This window comes from Lonchura striata, chromosome 8 (genome assembly GCF_046129695.1).
Source record: "Lonchura striata isolate bLonStr1 chromosome 8, bLonStr1.mat, whole genome shotgun sequence".
Lineage (NCBI taxonomy): Eukaryota > Metazoa > Chordata > Aves > Passeriformes > Estrildidae > Lonchura > Lonchura striata.
Genome location: NC_134610.1, coordinates 23,326,132 through 23,342,120, shown reverse-complemented (window position 1 = coordinate 23,342,120; position 15,989 = coordinate 23,326,132). Strand labels below are relative to the sequence as shown.

At 36.2% G+C, this 15,989-nt stretch overlaps 1 protein-coding gene across 7 annotated transcripts in view; it reads left to right on the top strand.

Moving 5' to 3' along the window:
- Positions 1-15,989, top strand: part of SESTD1 (SEC14 and spectrin domain containing 1) — a 47,751-nt gene extending 31,762 nt beyond the window's left edge. For all 7 annotated transcript variants that reach the window (XM_021552511.3, XM_021552506.3, XM_021552508.3 and 4 more), the window contains 9 exons: positions 2,020-2,142; positions 4,804-4,998; positions 5,572-5,686; positions 6,748-6,907; positions 9,480-9,561; positions 9,877-9,999; positions 10,901-11,092; positions 12,912-13,033; positions 15,241-15,989. In XM_021552511.3, coding sequence (XP_021408186.1) covers positions 2,020-2,142; positions 4,804-4,998; positions 5,572-5,686; positions 6,748-6,907; positions 9,480-9,561; positions 9,877-9,999; positions 10,901-11,092; positions 12,912-13,033; positions 15,241-15,370 — 1,242 coding nt within the window. In that variant the 3' untranslated portion in view covers positions 15,371-15,989. The remainder of the gene's footprint in view (positions 1-2,019; positions 2,143-4,803; positions 4,999-5,571; positions 5,687-6,747; positions 6,908-9,479; positions 9,562-9,876; positions 10,000-10,900; positions 11,093-12,911; positions 13,034-15,240) is intronic.

Below are 15,989 nucleotides of genomic sequence, written 5' to 3'. Positions count from 1 at the left end.
CTTATATTGCTAACCACTCCTGGATTGCTTTTGTATTCCTGTTTCAATTTCACTATTTTCTGCTTCTCCTTACTGTGATGTGCTTAGTTCTTACTCCTATCTCAAAACCCTCTTATCCAAAACCAATTCTCTCCCTTATGCCTTCAATATCCTACCCTCTCTTTTGAATCACCCCTTTTGCTTCTGTTTCATGGTTTTGTTTCCTCTCCTTTGTCTTTAATTTTGTAATGCAAAGGCTGCAATAATTGTCAGATGCTTTGTAATAAGCAGTTTTTCTAAATGCTACTTATTGTTGTAACTGTGTAGACTAGGATAAATTCTGGCTTTGTCCCTCCTTAGGCAGAGGTGTTAATTATTGTTTTTCTAATCTCAATTCACAAAAATAAATGTGACCTCTTGCAGTAGTCTTGTTATTAATGATCTTAAACTTTATTTTGTGAAAATTACATCACATTTTTCTGCATGTATTCTAGGAACTCTTCCCTTTTCAGTATAAGCATCTGTGACAAGCACAGCCATGTGCTGGCCTAAGCAGTTGCAGAGTCAATGCAGTAGTTGCTGCAGACTTGTAATGGGGAGGTGGTCTTGGCCAGAGAGGGCAACTGCTGAGCAGTTGCTTTGTTCACTGCTTCAGGCTTGCATGAGAGCTGTCATTCCCATGTGTAAGTTTTCCAGGCCACTCTGACCTTAGAGGGGAACATCTGGGTCCCTTCACTTCTAGGTCAGTTCCATATTTAACCCGTAACAGCTGTGCAGAGGTGCTGAGCACAACAGGAAGTTTCTCTTTAAACAAAAAGAACCTGCAACTGTTGAGTATTAATTTGTCCTAGAAATGATAAAAAGCAGGGAAGACTCAGAATGCTTTTGGAGCAATGAATATATTCTCTGAAATGGTGCTTTGGCATGGGGCAAAAATGGGAAGTGGGAAGGCAGACACGTAATGACTCAGAGATGGAGTGAATTGAGCAGCCTTTTGTAATGATGATTGTTCTTGATTGCTGTTGCAGTGCAGTCTAGCAGCACTGGGAAAATGGTCCTATTAGCCCCTATTTCATTTGTCTTCATGGTTGTGGGGTTACATTGTGTATTGTATTCCGTTTCCTAAAAATCTGTGTGAAGCTGTTTTGTGATTGATGCTTAAACAAAACGAACATTAAAGACAGGAAGCTGGCTTCCTATGCCTTTTTATTAAGGTTCAGAATCTAGAGGTATTCCTGCATTTCCTTACTTCAGGACTCCAGTAATAAGTGACTTCTGCGCTTGGTTTCATTGTAGCTATCTCTGTTTCCCAGATATCTAAAAATTTATCAGGAAATTTTTCCATAGGTATTGTCTGATAATTCAAATTTGTGTAAGGAAACCAGAATTTAAGACATTCTGCTTTGCTTTGAATAATATTTACATCAAAAAATAGTTTCAAAATAATAATAAAAGAAATCCAATACTGTAGTCCAAAGTTGTGTTGCTGTGACTCTGCAAAGACAAATTCCATGAGATGTGGCCACAAAAACTCAGTTACAGGTTTCTGTTATTTGAATAGAAAGAGTTGATATGTAAGTTTAATTTTGGAACAGGTATGTATCCTGTACTTGTGCTAGTTTATTCAGCAAAAAAAGGAGAAAGCTCTCAGGTGTGAGGTTGAATACAACCGTGCATTGTAATGACTTGGGCAAAAAATAATCTGGTTTGAAGACAAGGGATTGTTATTATTGTAATTTGAGCTCTTTTATTGACAAGAGATATGAAGTGACAATTGTCTGTTTGAAAAATCTTCTCATAGCTACGACCTGTTTGCACAGAGCTGACAGGCTAAGGTTAACTAAATGTAGTTTCTACTTAAAACTTTGAAGGATGTGAATGGATTCAGTAACAAGATTTTTACAAAGCTGAAAAAGATCTGTTTTTTTCATAAACATATGGTTTTTTAAAATTTCTGCTTGTGTTAGAAAATTCTGCTTATACCAGTTTTTGTATAATTGATTTGCTATTTTGTTTTTCTCGTCTTTGTCATACTGACAGGTTGTCAATTGGCTTGAAGGACCTGGATCAGAACAGCTAAGAACCCAGTGGGGAATAGGAGATTCCATTAGAGCTTCACAAGCTTTGCAACAGAAGCATGAAGAGATTGAGAGTCAGCACAGTGTGAGATTTTCTATACCCTTTTCAAGTATCAAAATAATTCTAAATACATGTCGTTATGAGCAATGTATTTTGGTTATGAGTATCTAGGAATTTTGCACAGTGCATGATTTTCTGAGTTACAGAGGAAATTACCTGAGCAGTAGAACTAATATGGTCGTATTATATATATATATTTGCATTTTATTTTTTTCCATTGTAGAAAAATACAGATTTCTATCTGTGATTTTTCTTGTGTTTAGTATGTTACAGCAGTTCTTAAATTTTCATGTTGAGTAGAAGGAATAAATTTACTTTCTCCTCTCTGCCAAAATGTCTGAGAAGTCCTGCACTTGTCAGGTGAATAACTCCATGTTTTTGTCTCTATTAGACAACACTCAGCAGTAGCTGAAATTGGCTTAAGGCTTTAATTGATCAAGACTTTATGTTCATAGTGAAATCATGAGGATGCTTTTTTGTAACTACACTAACTTGATGCCTTTGCTCCTAATTTTGAATACTTCCTAAGCTTTAGTAGAATTTTGTCTTTCCATCAGATTATTAACTATAAGTAGGTTATGGATATTCAGTGCTCCCAAAGGGAGTTTTGCTCACAGTGCTGTTCACCTTTTCTGACTTTTGTTGATGTAGACATAAACACAGCTTGGTTCTCAGGTGCTGCCAGGAGTTTGCAGAAACAAGAGTCAGAAAAAAATATTTTATTTTATATCGAAAGAATTAATTGGAAGACCACTGTCCTACCTTACATTTGGATGCCTGTTCAGAGATTAAAATAATTGTTTGTCAACAGTGCTAGAAAAGTGTACTTTGCCTTTTCCTTTGATTTTTAGTGTATGCTTCCTCTTTCCTTGTTTTCCTGTCTTTTCTCTCCTAAGAATTGAATTGACAGTTTGTATGCTTGCTTTTTTTCATCACCTTCTGTTTAATATTGGTTATAGTGTTTTGAAGAGACTTGTAAAAATGTTTGATTTGTTTTGAAGATACTTTTTTACTTCAATTTACTCTGAAGTGACAAAAATCATTTCCATAGGGTGCGTTTTTGTTTGGTTTTTTTGTTGGGAGAGGGTGGTTGGATTTTGGGAGGGTTTTAATTTTCTGATAGTTTTATTCATGAGCAATACAGGAACTGTTGTTTTTGAGCAGGTCTTTGCTCCATGGGTTTGAACTGTCACATACAACTGTGTCCAAGTTCTCCCATGAAAAGATGAGAAACACACTTTTTTGCTGGTATCATAATTTTACTGACAGCTTGATCAAAATAAATTACTGCAACTCTTACTTACTCTAATACTAAAAATAAAACTGAAAAAAAAAGAGAAACAAAACCCAAAAGCCCTAAACATATTAATCTAATTGTTTTTTACTTCTCATGTTGTAGTTTATATGTCACATTTAGCTGGATTTGTATGCTCAGTGTTGAAGAGCTATTTTTGTGAACTGATTGTGCTGAATCTGTGTATCTATAGTGCATATGACACAATGGAAGATGTTTTCACATTATGTCATCTTAGTTGCCCATTTTGGGGCAGATGAGAAATTTTTTCTGCTCTTAAACATTTGACTGATTGCTAATTTAACTTTTTCATTACTTTCTGTTTGTTTCCCTTCTTGCTCTTTTCCTGCTCTCTTTTTTTCTGTGAGCAGATGGTAGAGACAGCTTTGGGAAAAAAGAAAAAAATTCACAATATGGATATTTATACTCCGTTTTGCATGATTTGTAAATAAATGATGCAAAAGCTGAAGACATAATTTACAAAATTCTAAACATCCCGATAGGAGCGAGACAAGAATACAAATTAAATCAAATATTGTAGGCCAATAGATGGTGCTGTTCCATAGAAATGCATAGGACACTTCAAGGTCAAAATTAGAGCAAACACATTTTGCTTTACAGGCATCTCAGTCATGCAAGATGTGAATGTGATCTGGATGTATCAAGCTGTTTTTATATCTCACCAAATTGTTAAATATTTGAACTAGTTTCATCTGCAAATATACCAACAGGATAACGTAACTAAATCTTGTGTATGTATTCAGTAATCAAGCCATTTGAACAACAAATCTGCACATTTTGAATTAAATAGTATAAAGCTTTCCTTAAATAAGGAACAAGGATCATTTTGAAGTTTCTGTGCATAGACTTTCCTTTTTTCAGAAGATAGAGATTACTTCCACTTTGTCAACAGCAGTATTTTTCTAAATATTTTAAGGAAATTAATTGCTAGTTTTAATCATGTCACTGAAAGTAACACCTGGATTGTCTGTGAACAGCTTTTTATAAGAGCAGATCACTTGGCAGAAATGATCTTTTGTTTCAGTAGACCAGTACAGACATTTAAGCAGTAGAAATTTGTTTTAAAATGGTGAAATTCCTTTTTTGGTGGAAGTTTGTGCTTGGGACTAGGAGCCATGCATGGAACTCTTCCTGTCTTTCTGCACTAAATTTCTTATACTATAATGTGTGTATTAACATCTATTAAGCACTTTATTGAGAGTTGGTTTGAAATCAGGAATATTTTTTTCCTCCCCTGTGAAATAGTGCAATCTGTAATAACCTCATTTTTTCAATCTGAGTATTTATTAGCCTGCAGTTGGATGTATACCATATAAGAAAAATAAAATTGTATTTGGCATTTTTAATTTTTCATCTTCTTGTGTTTCTAGGAGTGGTTTGCTGTTTATGTTGAGCTTAATCAGCAGATAGCAGCTCTTCTAAATGCAGGGGATGAGGAGGACCTTGTGGAATTGAAAGCATTGCAGCAACAGCTGAGTGATGTGTGTTACAGGCAGGCCAGTCAGCTGGAATTCAGGCAGAACCTGTTACAAGCAGCGCTTGAATTCCACAGTGTTGCCCAGGATGTAAGTGTTTCTTTTTAATTTTTTTTAAGGCACTGTCAATAAATTAGTGCCTTAATATTATAAATGTTGAATACATTGGAAAAATATTCAGGGAGATGAGGGGAAATAAAATGTCACTTGGAAAATGCTGTAAGTCATCATTTACTGTAATTGAAACATTGAGAAAATTGGCTCCCCCTTGTTTTAGGAGGGAAGTACTTTGTAATATGTCTTACATTTCAGCAGTATTTTTTTGCCCCTCTTTTTTTTATTTAGAGGCATGTGCATTGATTGGACTGGAATTTGTTCTACCTTTCATAGTTTCTTTTTATAAAATGGCATGTTCATATCCTATATTTTTCTTTAAAAATGAATAGTATCTTGGCTTCTACTCTCCCACCATTTAGAGATGTATGCTCTTGGATTTCTACAAGGCAGATGGGTCATTTATCTTTCTTCTTGACATTCATTTCCTGTAGCTGCAAAGAGAAATTTGAAAATGACAAATTTCCAAACATTTAGAATATTATAGATCCAACCGTCTGAAGCTCAGACTTCTTTTTAAATGTCAGCATTTATGTTCTTACATTTTAGTTGTCTCAGCAATTGGATGGTTTACTTGGAATGTTGTGTGTGGATGTAGCACCAGCAGATGGAGCGTCAATTCAACAAACATTGAAACTACTGGAAGAAAAATTGAAAAGTGTTGGTAAGCAAGATATTTCTGCATTTCAGACACATACATTCTAATGAGTGCATACAGGGGGAAGAAAGAGTAATCCCTTTTTAAAAAATCACCAAAAAAGCAGGGGGAAAAGATCTTACAACTTCTGATTCCTGACTATGTAATGTTCCACTGAGCTACTCTGGGCTGGCTTATGCCATCTGCTGTGTGATAGCTTTGTCTGTGGAACTGATCTTGAACGGTTATCTTTTAAATGTTTTACATCTAATATATATATATTTGTTATATGCCATTATGCTTAGATGATCTTTTTGTCTCCAGAACAGGTTCCTTGATGATTAAAGTTTTATCCACTCCATTTTAGAATGCTTGTACTGAGTGTTTTGCAGTAACTTTGAATGCATATGTTAATAAATGGCACGTTGAAGATTGTTACATTGTCAAGCATATGGAATTATTTCAGTTGGAAGTAGTCTACAGTGATCAGCTTGTTCATTAAGTTGTGGGAGAAAGAGCTGCAAAGAAAATTTATGGTAGAAGTAGGTATGATTGCAGTATAACAGTCTGATGAATAAATGAGATATTCCTTCAGGAAAACAGATAATAGAGCTGCCAAATAAGAGATGTAACAGCAGATCCCAAGGGTTGACAAGTTTCAGTGTAGAAAATTGTGTCAGCCATATCAGATGTATTATAAAATAGTAACTTCTGCCTGCAGTGGAAGAACACTTAGGTTACAACTGCTTAGCAGTGATAAATATTTTAGGAATTATATAATTATGTGGATGAAAGACATTAATTAGCTATGTATATGCTGAAAAGCTGACATGCTGTCAACTTTTATCCCTTTTCTTGTTATCTGCTAGGTCATAAAATACCAAAGCCTTAATTCTTTGTTCATATAGACAAATGCTCGCTCAAATGGGAGTTGGAAAGGGCAGTGAAGGACATAGTCTTGTCCTTTTCATTTTCCAGGTTCCAGTCTTCATTCATGTATGATTCTGTTGCATTTTCTCTCCATTGAGATAAAAGCCCACCAAAACTCTGAGTGATCACTGACCTTTTTATTCCCTTTCTTGTATTAGACTTAGGCTTGCAGGGCTTGCGTGAGAAAGGTCAAAGTCTTCTTGATCAGATATCTAACCAGGCATCATGGGCCTATGGGAAAGATGTGACCATTGAGAACAAAGAAAATGTGGACCATATCCAAGGAGTGATGGAAGATATGCAGCTAAGAAAACAAAGGTAAAAACTACAATTTGAATCATTAAGAATTTTGTGTGTTAACAAGTTACTTTTTATACAATTTAGTTTGTTGAAAAGAACCCATTTTGTTTTATGTTCAGTTAAGGATGTATTACAACTGTCACTTATATTTGTAGTATATTTGAATGGGACAGAAATTTCCCTGACTAATCTGTTGTAGTGTATTCCTAAAAACAAGCACTTTTTATATTTTGGTACTAGATGGAGTACTTGAATGCTTTCCTGTCCTTGTAAACACTCTGAAGTGAGACATTCCTTTCAGATAGAGTTATGAAAATATGCAAGAGGTGTCTTATATGTTAGCAGTTTGAGATGGGAGTATAATATAATTACAGTAGTGGTGATGGGTGTAAAATTACATAATAACCAGCCTTGTTTATCCTCTTCATTAGGAAGACAAATAAGGTGAGGGTACAAAATGGAGGCATAGATTTCAAAAGAGCAGATGATGGGATGCAGGACCGTACAGTCATCCCAGGACATGGGGTTTGAGTTTTGGAAAATCATACAGAGTGGAGGATGAGGTTGGGAAAAATGTTGGAGGGAGTTGAATTTAAAAGAACAATGGATTTTGCCGGTCATCATCTTCCTTCAAAATTTGATTATTTATAATTAAAGATGTAGTAGTACTGGATTTTCTGTAGTACTGCCTTTTTTTTCTACTCAACAGTGTGAAAAAATTAGATGCTATTGCCAGTATTACTGCTGGAAGCCCTCAGACAATGTAATACTGTCCATAGAAAAGGCCTGATGTTCAAAGGCATTGGCTGAGCAGAGAGGTGCCTCTGGGCAGCAGCAAGGTCTAGTGAGCATCAAATTGCCCATTTTACAAATTAATTCCACTATTCTTAAATTGTTTTCTTAGGGAGCTTAGTGTTAGGAGCTATGTGTTTTGGTAGTGCTTAGAGAAAATACTGTTCTACATCTGCCCTCTGAATGCTATTAATTTAAGCAATACTTGTGTTTAGAGGGCCAGCTGCAAAAAGCTGCAGAGGACGTGTCACTGTGCAGTAAAATGGCAGATGGAGTTCCATAGTGAGAAGAGATGTGCATGGGACAAAGACTTTGTAGACACAGTAATGGACTCTGAATCAGCTGTGAACTCAAAGATAAATATTAGAAAACTTGCAGAAATTGCTTTAGTGTGCAAACACACAAGGACAAGCAAGTAGAATGCCAAGAATTATTAGGAAAGGAATAAAAAACTGAAAGAAGAATGTCATTGTGTTGCTGTATAGATTGGTAGTTGATTTCTGTTTGTGTTACACAATTCTGGTCTGTGTTCTCAGAAGGGTTATAGAATTGTGGGAAGTCAGAGGTCTAAAACATCAATAATGTTTTCAGACAAAGGTATGAAGCAGCTTTCAGATTGTGAATGATTAAACAAGGTTATTTAGCCTGGATGAGAAACAAAAAAGTAAAAGGACTAAGTAGTTCTCAGTAGCATGTAATAGTATTTTTTATGACATTTAATTTTATTTTTTTTTCCAAGTTCTATTGAGTGTTTCCTGTTATTTACATACACATTTGTTGTAATGTTTACTTTTAGGGGCATTTTGCTGCTTTGTTTATGATTTTGGAACCCATAAACTGTTTTCTTGCATTATTAGAGCAGCCGATGTCCTTTCTGTGAGCATTGCAGGACATGAAACAAAATGCAGCATGCTAACAAACTGTTCTTTGGAAGAGCTTGTGTTTGTAACCAGTTTGGAAAAGATCATGCACACAGTCTTTTGCATTTGTTTATAAAGCCAACTGTTGTTGACATTAGTAATTCCATTTGCACTGAACAGGAGCGTGAGTCTTGCTGTCTATTTAGTAGGCTCTGAAATTGAAGTGAAAAGCATTCTGCTGGATGTATTAGCTTACATCTCATTGTGGAAAGAAAAGAATTTTCAACACTTTCGTTGGAATTCTGGAGAAAGAACTGAAAACTGTGCTCAACTCAGAACAAGATAATTAGGATCGATTTTTATATCAATTAGATTTTGAAATGCTTCCTGACAAGTAAAGCAAAGGACATCATCATATAAGGGTTCAGATATTACCATCTGTAATCAGCTAAAAAGAAAAATGGAAAAATGTATTATCTTTGAAACAGCCTCATTGTATGCATCAAGAAAACATTGCCCCAGCAAACAGTACAATTCAGAATTAAGTCATATTGAAGCCCACTTTGATCTGAATTTTAATAGGAGAAAGTCTGTCTTAGCCATGTAAGCCTCTGTTTTGCAGAGCTTACCAGTGCAGCAAGGCAAGGAACCTGGGATGCTGCTGCAAGACCTGGTAGCTATCTCTGGTGTTACTGCCTCCAGGTTAGCCATATCAGGAATCTTGAAGATCATGATTTTGGTGACTTGGAGTGCTCAGTTCTATTTATTGCAAGTTTCTTATTGTGGTCTGTGGCATGAGGTATTTTGGCCAAACAAAGCAGCTTTGATCACCTTTTCATGAGTGCTTGGATCTTAATGTTTCTCATTACGTTGTCACCATCAGAGTGCTTTGTGTCTGCTGTACATGTGCTGATGAATCTTTCTGTGTGCTGTTTAAGGTGTGAGGATATGGTGGATGTGCGGCGACTGAAGATGCTTCAGATGGTGCAATTATTTAAATGTGAGGAGGATGCTGCTCAGGTACAGAAATACCTCTAGAATTTCATCATTCTGATCTTTGTAGTCCACTGGGTTGATTTATGGGAGCTGGTAGTTTTACAGTACTTTTTTTGCAACTTTCAAATGTAGTTTTATTTAGTGAATATGTACAGTGAAAATAAAGGATATAGCAATGTCTGCAAATAGTATATTTGAGGATTGCATCCACCAACTTGTGACAGCTCATTTAACTTTTTTTCTGTATCAAAAGTATATGCTAGTACTGAAGTAATGTCACTCTTCTGGTTTAATTTCTTTTTAATGTACTTGTTTTTTATTCTTTTCAACTTTTTTAAGGCGGTAGAATGGTTAAGTGAACTGTTGGATGCTCTGCTGAAGACACACATCCGACTGGGAGATGATGCTCAAGAAACAAAAGTTTTACTGGAGAAACATCGAAAATTTGTTGATGTTGCACAGGTGAAATGTGTTAATTTTTTTTAGCAATATGGGGTTTGTGCAGTTTCACGTTCTCTCCTAAATAGAATCAATATCTATATGGACAGTCATTGAACAGCTGTCACTGGTCTTACTGGTTTGCCTCAATGCCCGAGTGAAGAAATTGATTGCCGAAGTTGGCAATGGGCCTAATGAGATTTGACAGTTCCATCAAGAGCAGCAATGCTGCAGTTCACTACCTTAGTTAACCTTCACACAGGCAATGCAAACAACCAATGAAAGTTCATTGGCTTTTGTGAAAGATATATCTCAAGCAGTCTTTAAAATTACTTTTGGCAAGCCGGGCCAAAGCACCTGGTCAGATGTTTTGTCAGTCGTTTGCTGCTTTTAGGAGTGTCCAATTTGGACTCGTTAATTAACAGATGTGATGTTTTCTAATTCCACCTGTTGCACTGGAACTGATTTTCTCTTTTGATGAGTAAGAGTTGATGATGACAGGAGGGTCATTTGCTGTTACAGTGATGTGCCCCAGGGCACGTGGATGCTGGCTGACCGTAGACATGGTGCCAGTGGAGTCAGGGGGACAGTCTTCTCAGAAGTGGATATCAAGTATCCCTTGGAAGATCCAAACAGCTATTCAGAATTCTTGGGAAGCTGTCTTTTGCCAGTGTGAGCACTAGCCAGGAGCCGATATTGGATTTTTTTTTTTTTAAGAGTGAAAGCAGTGTTTGGTCATAACCATTTTATCCTTACTTTATCAGCATTTTCTAGTAGACCAGATTAGTTCACTGTACTTTGTGAACCTAAATTGTGGAGCTTCCATAAACTTGCCTGCTGTTGCTGCTTTAAGATGCTGTTTCATTGCCAGGTAAAGTGCAGGGTTTTTACATGCACTTATTCTCCCTTCCCATCCAACTTTTAGAGTACTTACGATTATGGGAGACAGTTACTGCAGGCAACGGTGGTCCTGTGCCAGTCCTTGCGATGCACTTCAAGGTCCTCAGGGGACACACTGCCCAGGCTGAACAGAGTGTGGAAACAGTTTACAGTGACCTCTGAAGAAAGAGTACACCGGTTGGAAACAGCTGTTGCATTTCATTCAACTGCTGAAAAGGTGAGTGTTGTGTTTTATTAAGAAAAACAATTCTTACCCGAGTTCAGGCAAACAAAATACAAGAAATATGAAGTTGTCAGTGTGTACATTTACCCTTTTTAAATATTTTGTTTTAAATGGCAGAAAGAAGAATTTATGTATATTTTTCTAACCATTAACTTCAGTACTTAATGTAATAATTTTTCATATACTGGTATTGGTATAGGGCCTGCTTAGCAAAAAGGAGAACAGCACTATTCAAATGGGAACTCTGCTATTGATGAGAAAGCATTTATTTGTGTCTTTAAGACTGTAATTCTTAAAAGCCAGGAACACGTCTTTGTGCAAGGTATGATACAAAGCTGTCAGGTCATTTAAGTTCTTTGGAGAGTTAAAGGTGTGTTGCCTTTTAAGCCGTGTGGATTTTGGATGGGATAACCTTCTCCCAAACTGTAAATGAAGGCAGCTCATGCCACTTTAATTTCCACATATGCTGTCTTGTTCCATCTCGTATTTTGCTCCTGGTGATGTTTGAACATGCTTTCTTCCTGAGCACACCTCTACCTTGGTATGGTTTTCTGACTCCTATAACCAAATGTCTCACTGCTGCACCCAGTCAAGTGATGCACAAAGCACAGTGGAGGATGAGCAGTCAGCAACAGTATGATGAGGATTAGTTGCTATTCAGTAACAGCTTGCTGAAGGGGAAAAATATTGAGAGCTTTCAAATGCTTAAATTTGAGACAGTGTCCTTTAATGTAGGTCATGAGAAGTAGGACCTTTTTGTCCTCAGCTGCTTTTTCTTTGTGCAGTGGTGTGTTTTAAAAAATCAGTTTAGAGTATGTATTTCAAATATTGATAATAAAATTGCATATAACTGCAGTAAAATCCAAATCTTGGATATGGTAAAATAAATTCATTCTGTCATTGAAAGAGAGCATGGATTCAGAGTTGATTCTTTTGCTCCTTGGTTTTATTTATTTCTTACTTGTATTAGTGGAAGATACTTTGAATTTTCAGGCATTGGGAGTTTATGGAGGTTCACAATAGCAGAAATATATCATCTGTGCTTCCAGAGACTTACCTGATACCAAATGAAATTTCAGTAGTTCATAGATTCCTAGAAGAGTGAAATCTCTCAGTCCGTATTATGAGCATTCTTTCATTATTACAGTAGTTAATTCCTGGGTTTAGGCGGTCTTAAGTTTAAAGAAAAGTAAATCAATGGCTGACAAAACAATGCTCTTGCTCAAAAACCTTATTCTTCTTTCACTGTTGGACATATGAGTCTGTGTGGAAAATAGACTCTTAATATCCATGCTGCTTTGGAAAAAAGTAAGAAGTGGCAGAGTGAGAAGTGGAAGAAAATAGAGTACTGAATGCTAGTATTGGATTACAGTCCCATCTGGAAAGACTTGTGTTCAGATTTCTTTATTCCTACCTGTTCTGTGCCTGATATGGTTTTTAGTTTTGAAACCTGTTGTAAGGAGTCTTCATTGACCATGGTGTTTCCACTTTACATTACTGTCTTGTATGTTTAATGATGTCAGTCGCTATTTTTATGCATTTCACATTTGTTGCAGGAATATTGTCTAGGAAGACTAATTTTTATTCCCTCTCAGAAGTAATGTAAAACATTCTAATACAAAACACTGGTAGCCCTGAACTGTCTTCTTAATCGATATTTTCTTTTTTTGAATTATATATGTCAGTTGATCTCATGTAAATGTGTCAGTGGAAATGCCAAGAGAACATTCACTCTGACAGTTAATGGCACTTAAGAAACTACATGCTATCCCTTGTGTACTTTATTCTGTATTTTCTTACTTTTTTTAAACAGATTTTGCAGGAATGTCCAGAGCAGCCTGAAGCTTTTAATGAAATGGATCAATTTGATGAAATTGAAGCAGTTGGGAAATCACTGTTGGACAGACTAACAGTGCCTGTAGTTTATCCCGATGGGTATGTAGAATGGTTTCTAATGTCTTTGGAATAATGCTTTTGGTAAAATTGTATGATAGTCTTGTATGTAGAAGAATCCTGAAGGCTTATTGTTGAAACAGAAAAGTGAGTATGTTTTATAAAATTTCAAATAGGACCTGTCTGCTTTCTGTGAAAAAATGGGAAAGAATTTTTAATGAGGATTTAACGCACTGCCTTTTTAAACTAGTGACTTTTTCACACTGAATGATTATTAGATTTATGCAGTCTTTGCACCAGCACAGTATGCAGAAGTAACAGAAGAATGACCAGTCCCAGTCTCTTCTCCCTGAAAAAAGATACCAGATGAGAATTACAGGATTTCTATTATTTATTTGCAATTCTATCTATCTAAGCCAGTATATTGAAGATAACTTAATATTATTTATTTGGTAAATAAAACAGTACTTCCCTCGAGAATTACTCATATTAACTGTAAACTGGTTATTCTCTTGAGCTACAAAAGCAAATTGAATTTGCAATCTCAGCCATAATGAAACTCCGTTCTCTCTGTTCAGTGATGTCTGTTGTTATGCTGAGCTTGTAGTTAATTTGTACGTGAGTTACAGCCAAGCTATGGAGCAAGTCTCTGATGTGTAGGATGTCACACCATAATGAAAAAGGTGTGAAATAAGCATACAGAATTAGAGGCTGAAATCTTATGAGATAACATCCGGCAACTGCATTAGGCGTTACCTGAAGTCTACCTGAAAAACACTGGTGCAGGAAACTGGTCATGAAAATTTGTCATCATATTTCCAAAATGCCATATGCCTTCTGCAGTGTAGATTCTTCAATACAGAGTGCTAATCATGAAGATGAGACCAGGCCTGAATGAGTAGTGATTTTAACTATTCTTTCAGTAGTGTGTTTGAAAATAGTGGAGGATTTTATAGCTGTGGAAAAAAAAATCCAAAACAAAAAAAAACCAACCAAACAACAAAAAAAAACTGACCGTGTTTGTTGAAGTATTTTTGTATAACTTCTGCATAGCAGATTCTAGTAACCTGGTAAAAGTAGCAACTGTTCAATCCTGAATATTATTTTTGACCCCTCTGGCATTTCAGTAGAGTGTTGCATATCCCCCTTCACAAAAATGGTGTGGTAGTTGTCCTTTATCTCAGGAACTCCTGCTCATCATCCTGGCATTCTGGTTTTGAAGTGTTTAGCAAATAGTTTGCAAAGGGTTTGCTCATTATTAGAAATACTTTGAGATTTAAGAACATGCAAAATGTCATAAATGGTTGGAGGCATTTTCATTCGCCTGTTCACCTCTTCAGACTTTTGCCAGTATCTTTTTGGAAGCTCAGGTCACTGCTCCCTGTCCTGCTCATGGCTTCTGCTGTGTCTGTGTATGAAGAAATGCTGTGATCCATGTGCAGTTATGCAGTCTGACCAGTTACCTCCTAATATGAGTCTGTTCCTGCACAGAATAACTTTTCTGTCCAGTTTTGCCTGTCTGAAAGTCCTTTGTCCTACTGCCATTTCCAACTAGATTTAATACCTGTTTTTCTGAAACACATGTTCTTTTCAAACCCTCCCTTTGCTGACAGCTTGGTTAGTGGTTTGCCTAACATTTCAGCTGTTCTTTTTTGTAGCTGAATTACACAGTCATGTGTTCCTTTCAGTTTGAGAGGTAGATGGCACAAATTGAAAGCATGTGGCTGACTTAATATGTGAAGAGTCCTTTAATAATGCAGCAATTTTATAAACTCAGAATTCATGTATAGGCAGGTATCATATTGTCACAGTATGCAAAATTGTCAGATGGACTTGGGGGAGACCCAGAGAAGGGAGGCATCCAGTTGTGCTTCTAGAATAGTGCCTTGCTGTTCAAGTCACAGATTGGTTTGGTTTGGAAGGGACATTAAAAATCATCCAGTTCCAATCCCTCTGCCATGGGCAGGGGCACATTTCACTAGACCAGCAGTGTCTCACCACCTTTGAACTTCTGTTGAGAGTGTCTTTTGGATATGAAAGGCTCATTGAGTATTTGTAACAATTTCATAAAAATTTGCTGTTGAGTCTTCATCACTAAGTCTCCAAAGCTTTTTAAAGGTGGCTTTTAAATGACAAGAGGAAAAAGTGGCTATTTTTCTTATGTGCATTGTGTTTTCTACTGCAATTAACAGGTGTATTTGTGCACTGACTTACTGCAGATAATTTATTGTGGTTTGGGTTTTTTCTAGGTCTGAGCAGTACTTTGGGAGCCCAAGTGATATGGCTTCTGCAGCAGAACACATCAGGGAGAAGATGAAGTTAGTTAGCCTGAAAAAGCAACAGCTGAGACAACCAGAAGCCACTACCCCAGAGAGCTAATACTGACCTTGTCTATGAATTCATAACAGGACTTCAGTTTGTAATCCAGCATGTTGTTTGCATATTACAGAATTTGGTATAATATATTAAAATGCATTTCACAGCTGTTACGAGTCTCATCTTTTTTTCAAAGTAAATGTTCTCAGCATCTTAATACTGTACATCTATCAAGCCATAATTATTTAACATGCTATGAAACCATAGACTCCAAGTATCTTATGAAAAGGAACTGTAAACTTTGCACTGAAATTTGCTGTAAAGCTTTACCTGACCTGTCAGCTGTTTCTTAGTTAGACAGCTGATGCAAGCTTTGAGTGGTGCTAATTAAAGTGTTAGAAGTTCCATATTATGAAACTAGTTCTTTGCTTCCCCCATGCCCAGGTGATGTAGTAATTTTAGACTGTAAGGAAAGTACCTGCAGTGTAGACTGTGGTAACCTTGTAATTTTCATTTGAAATACTTAAAAAAAAAAATCATTTTTATTGTGCCAGTATGCAACCTGCCCATCAGATCTTTGATATATCAAATTCATTAAACAGATGTTTTCTTATTTGTATTGATAATGTATTAAAAGCTGTTTGTGCTTAATAAAAATCATCTTTTTAAAATCTAAGATAAA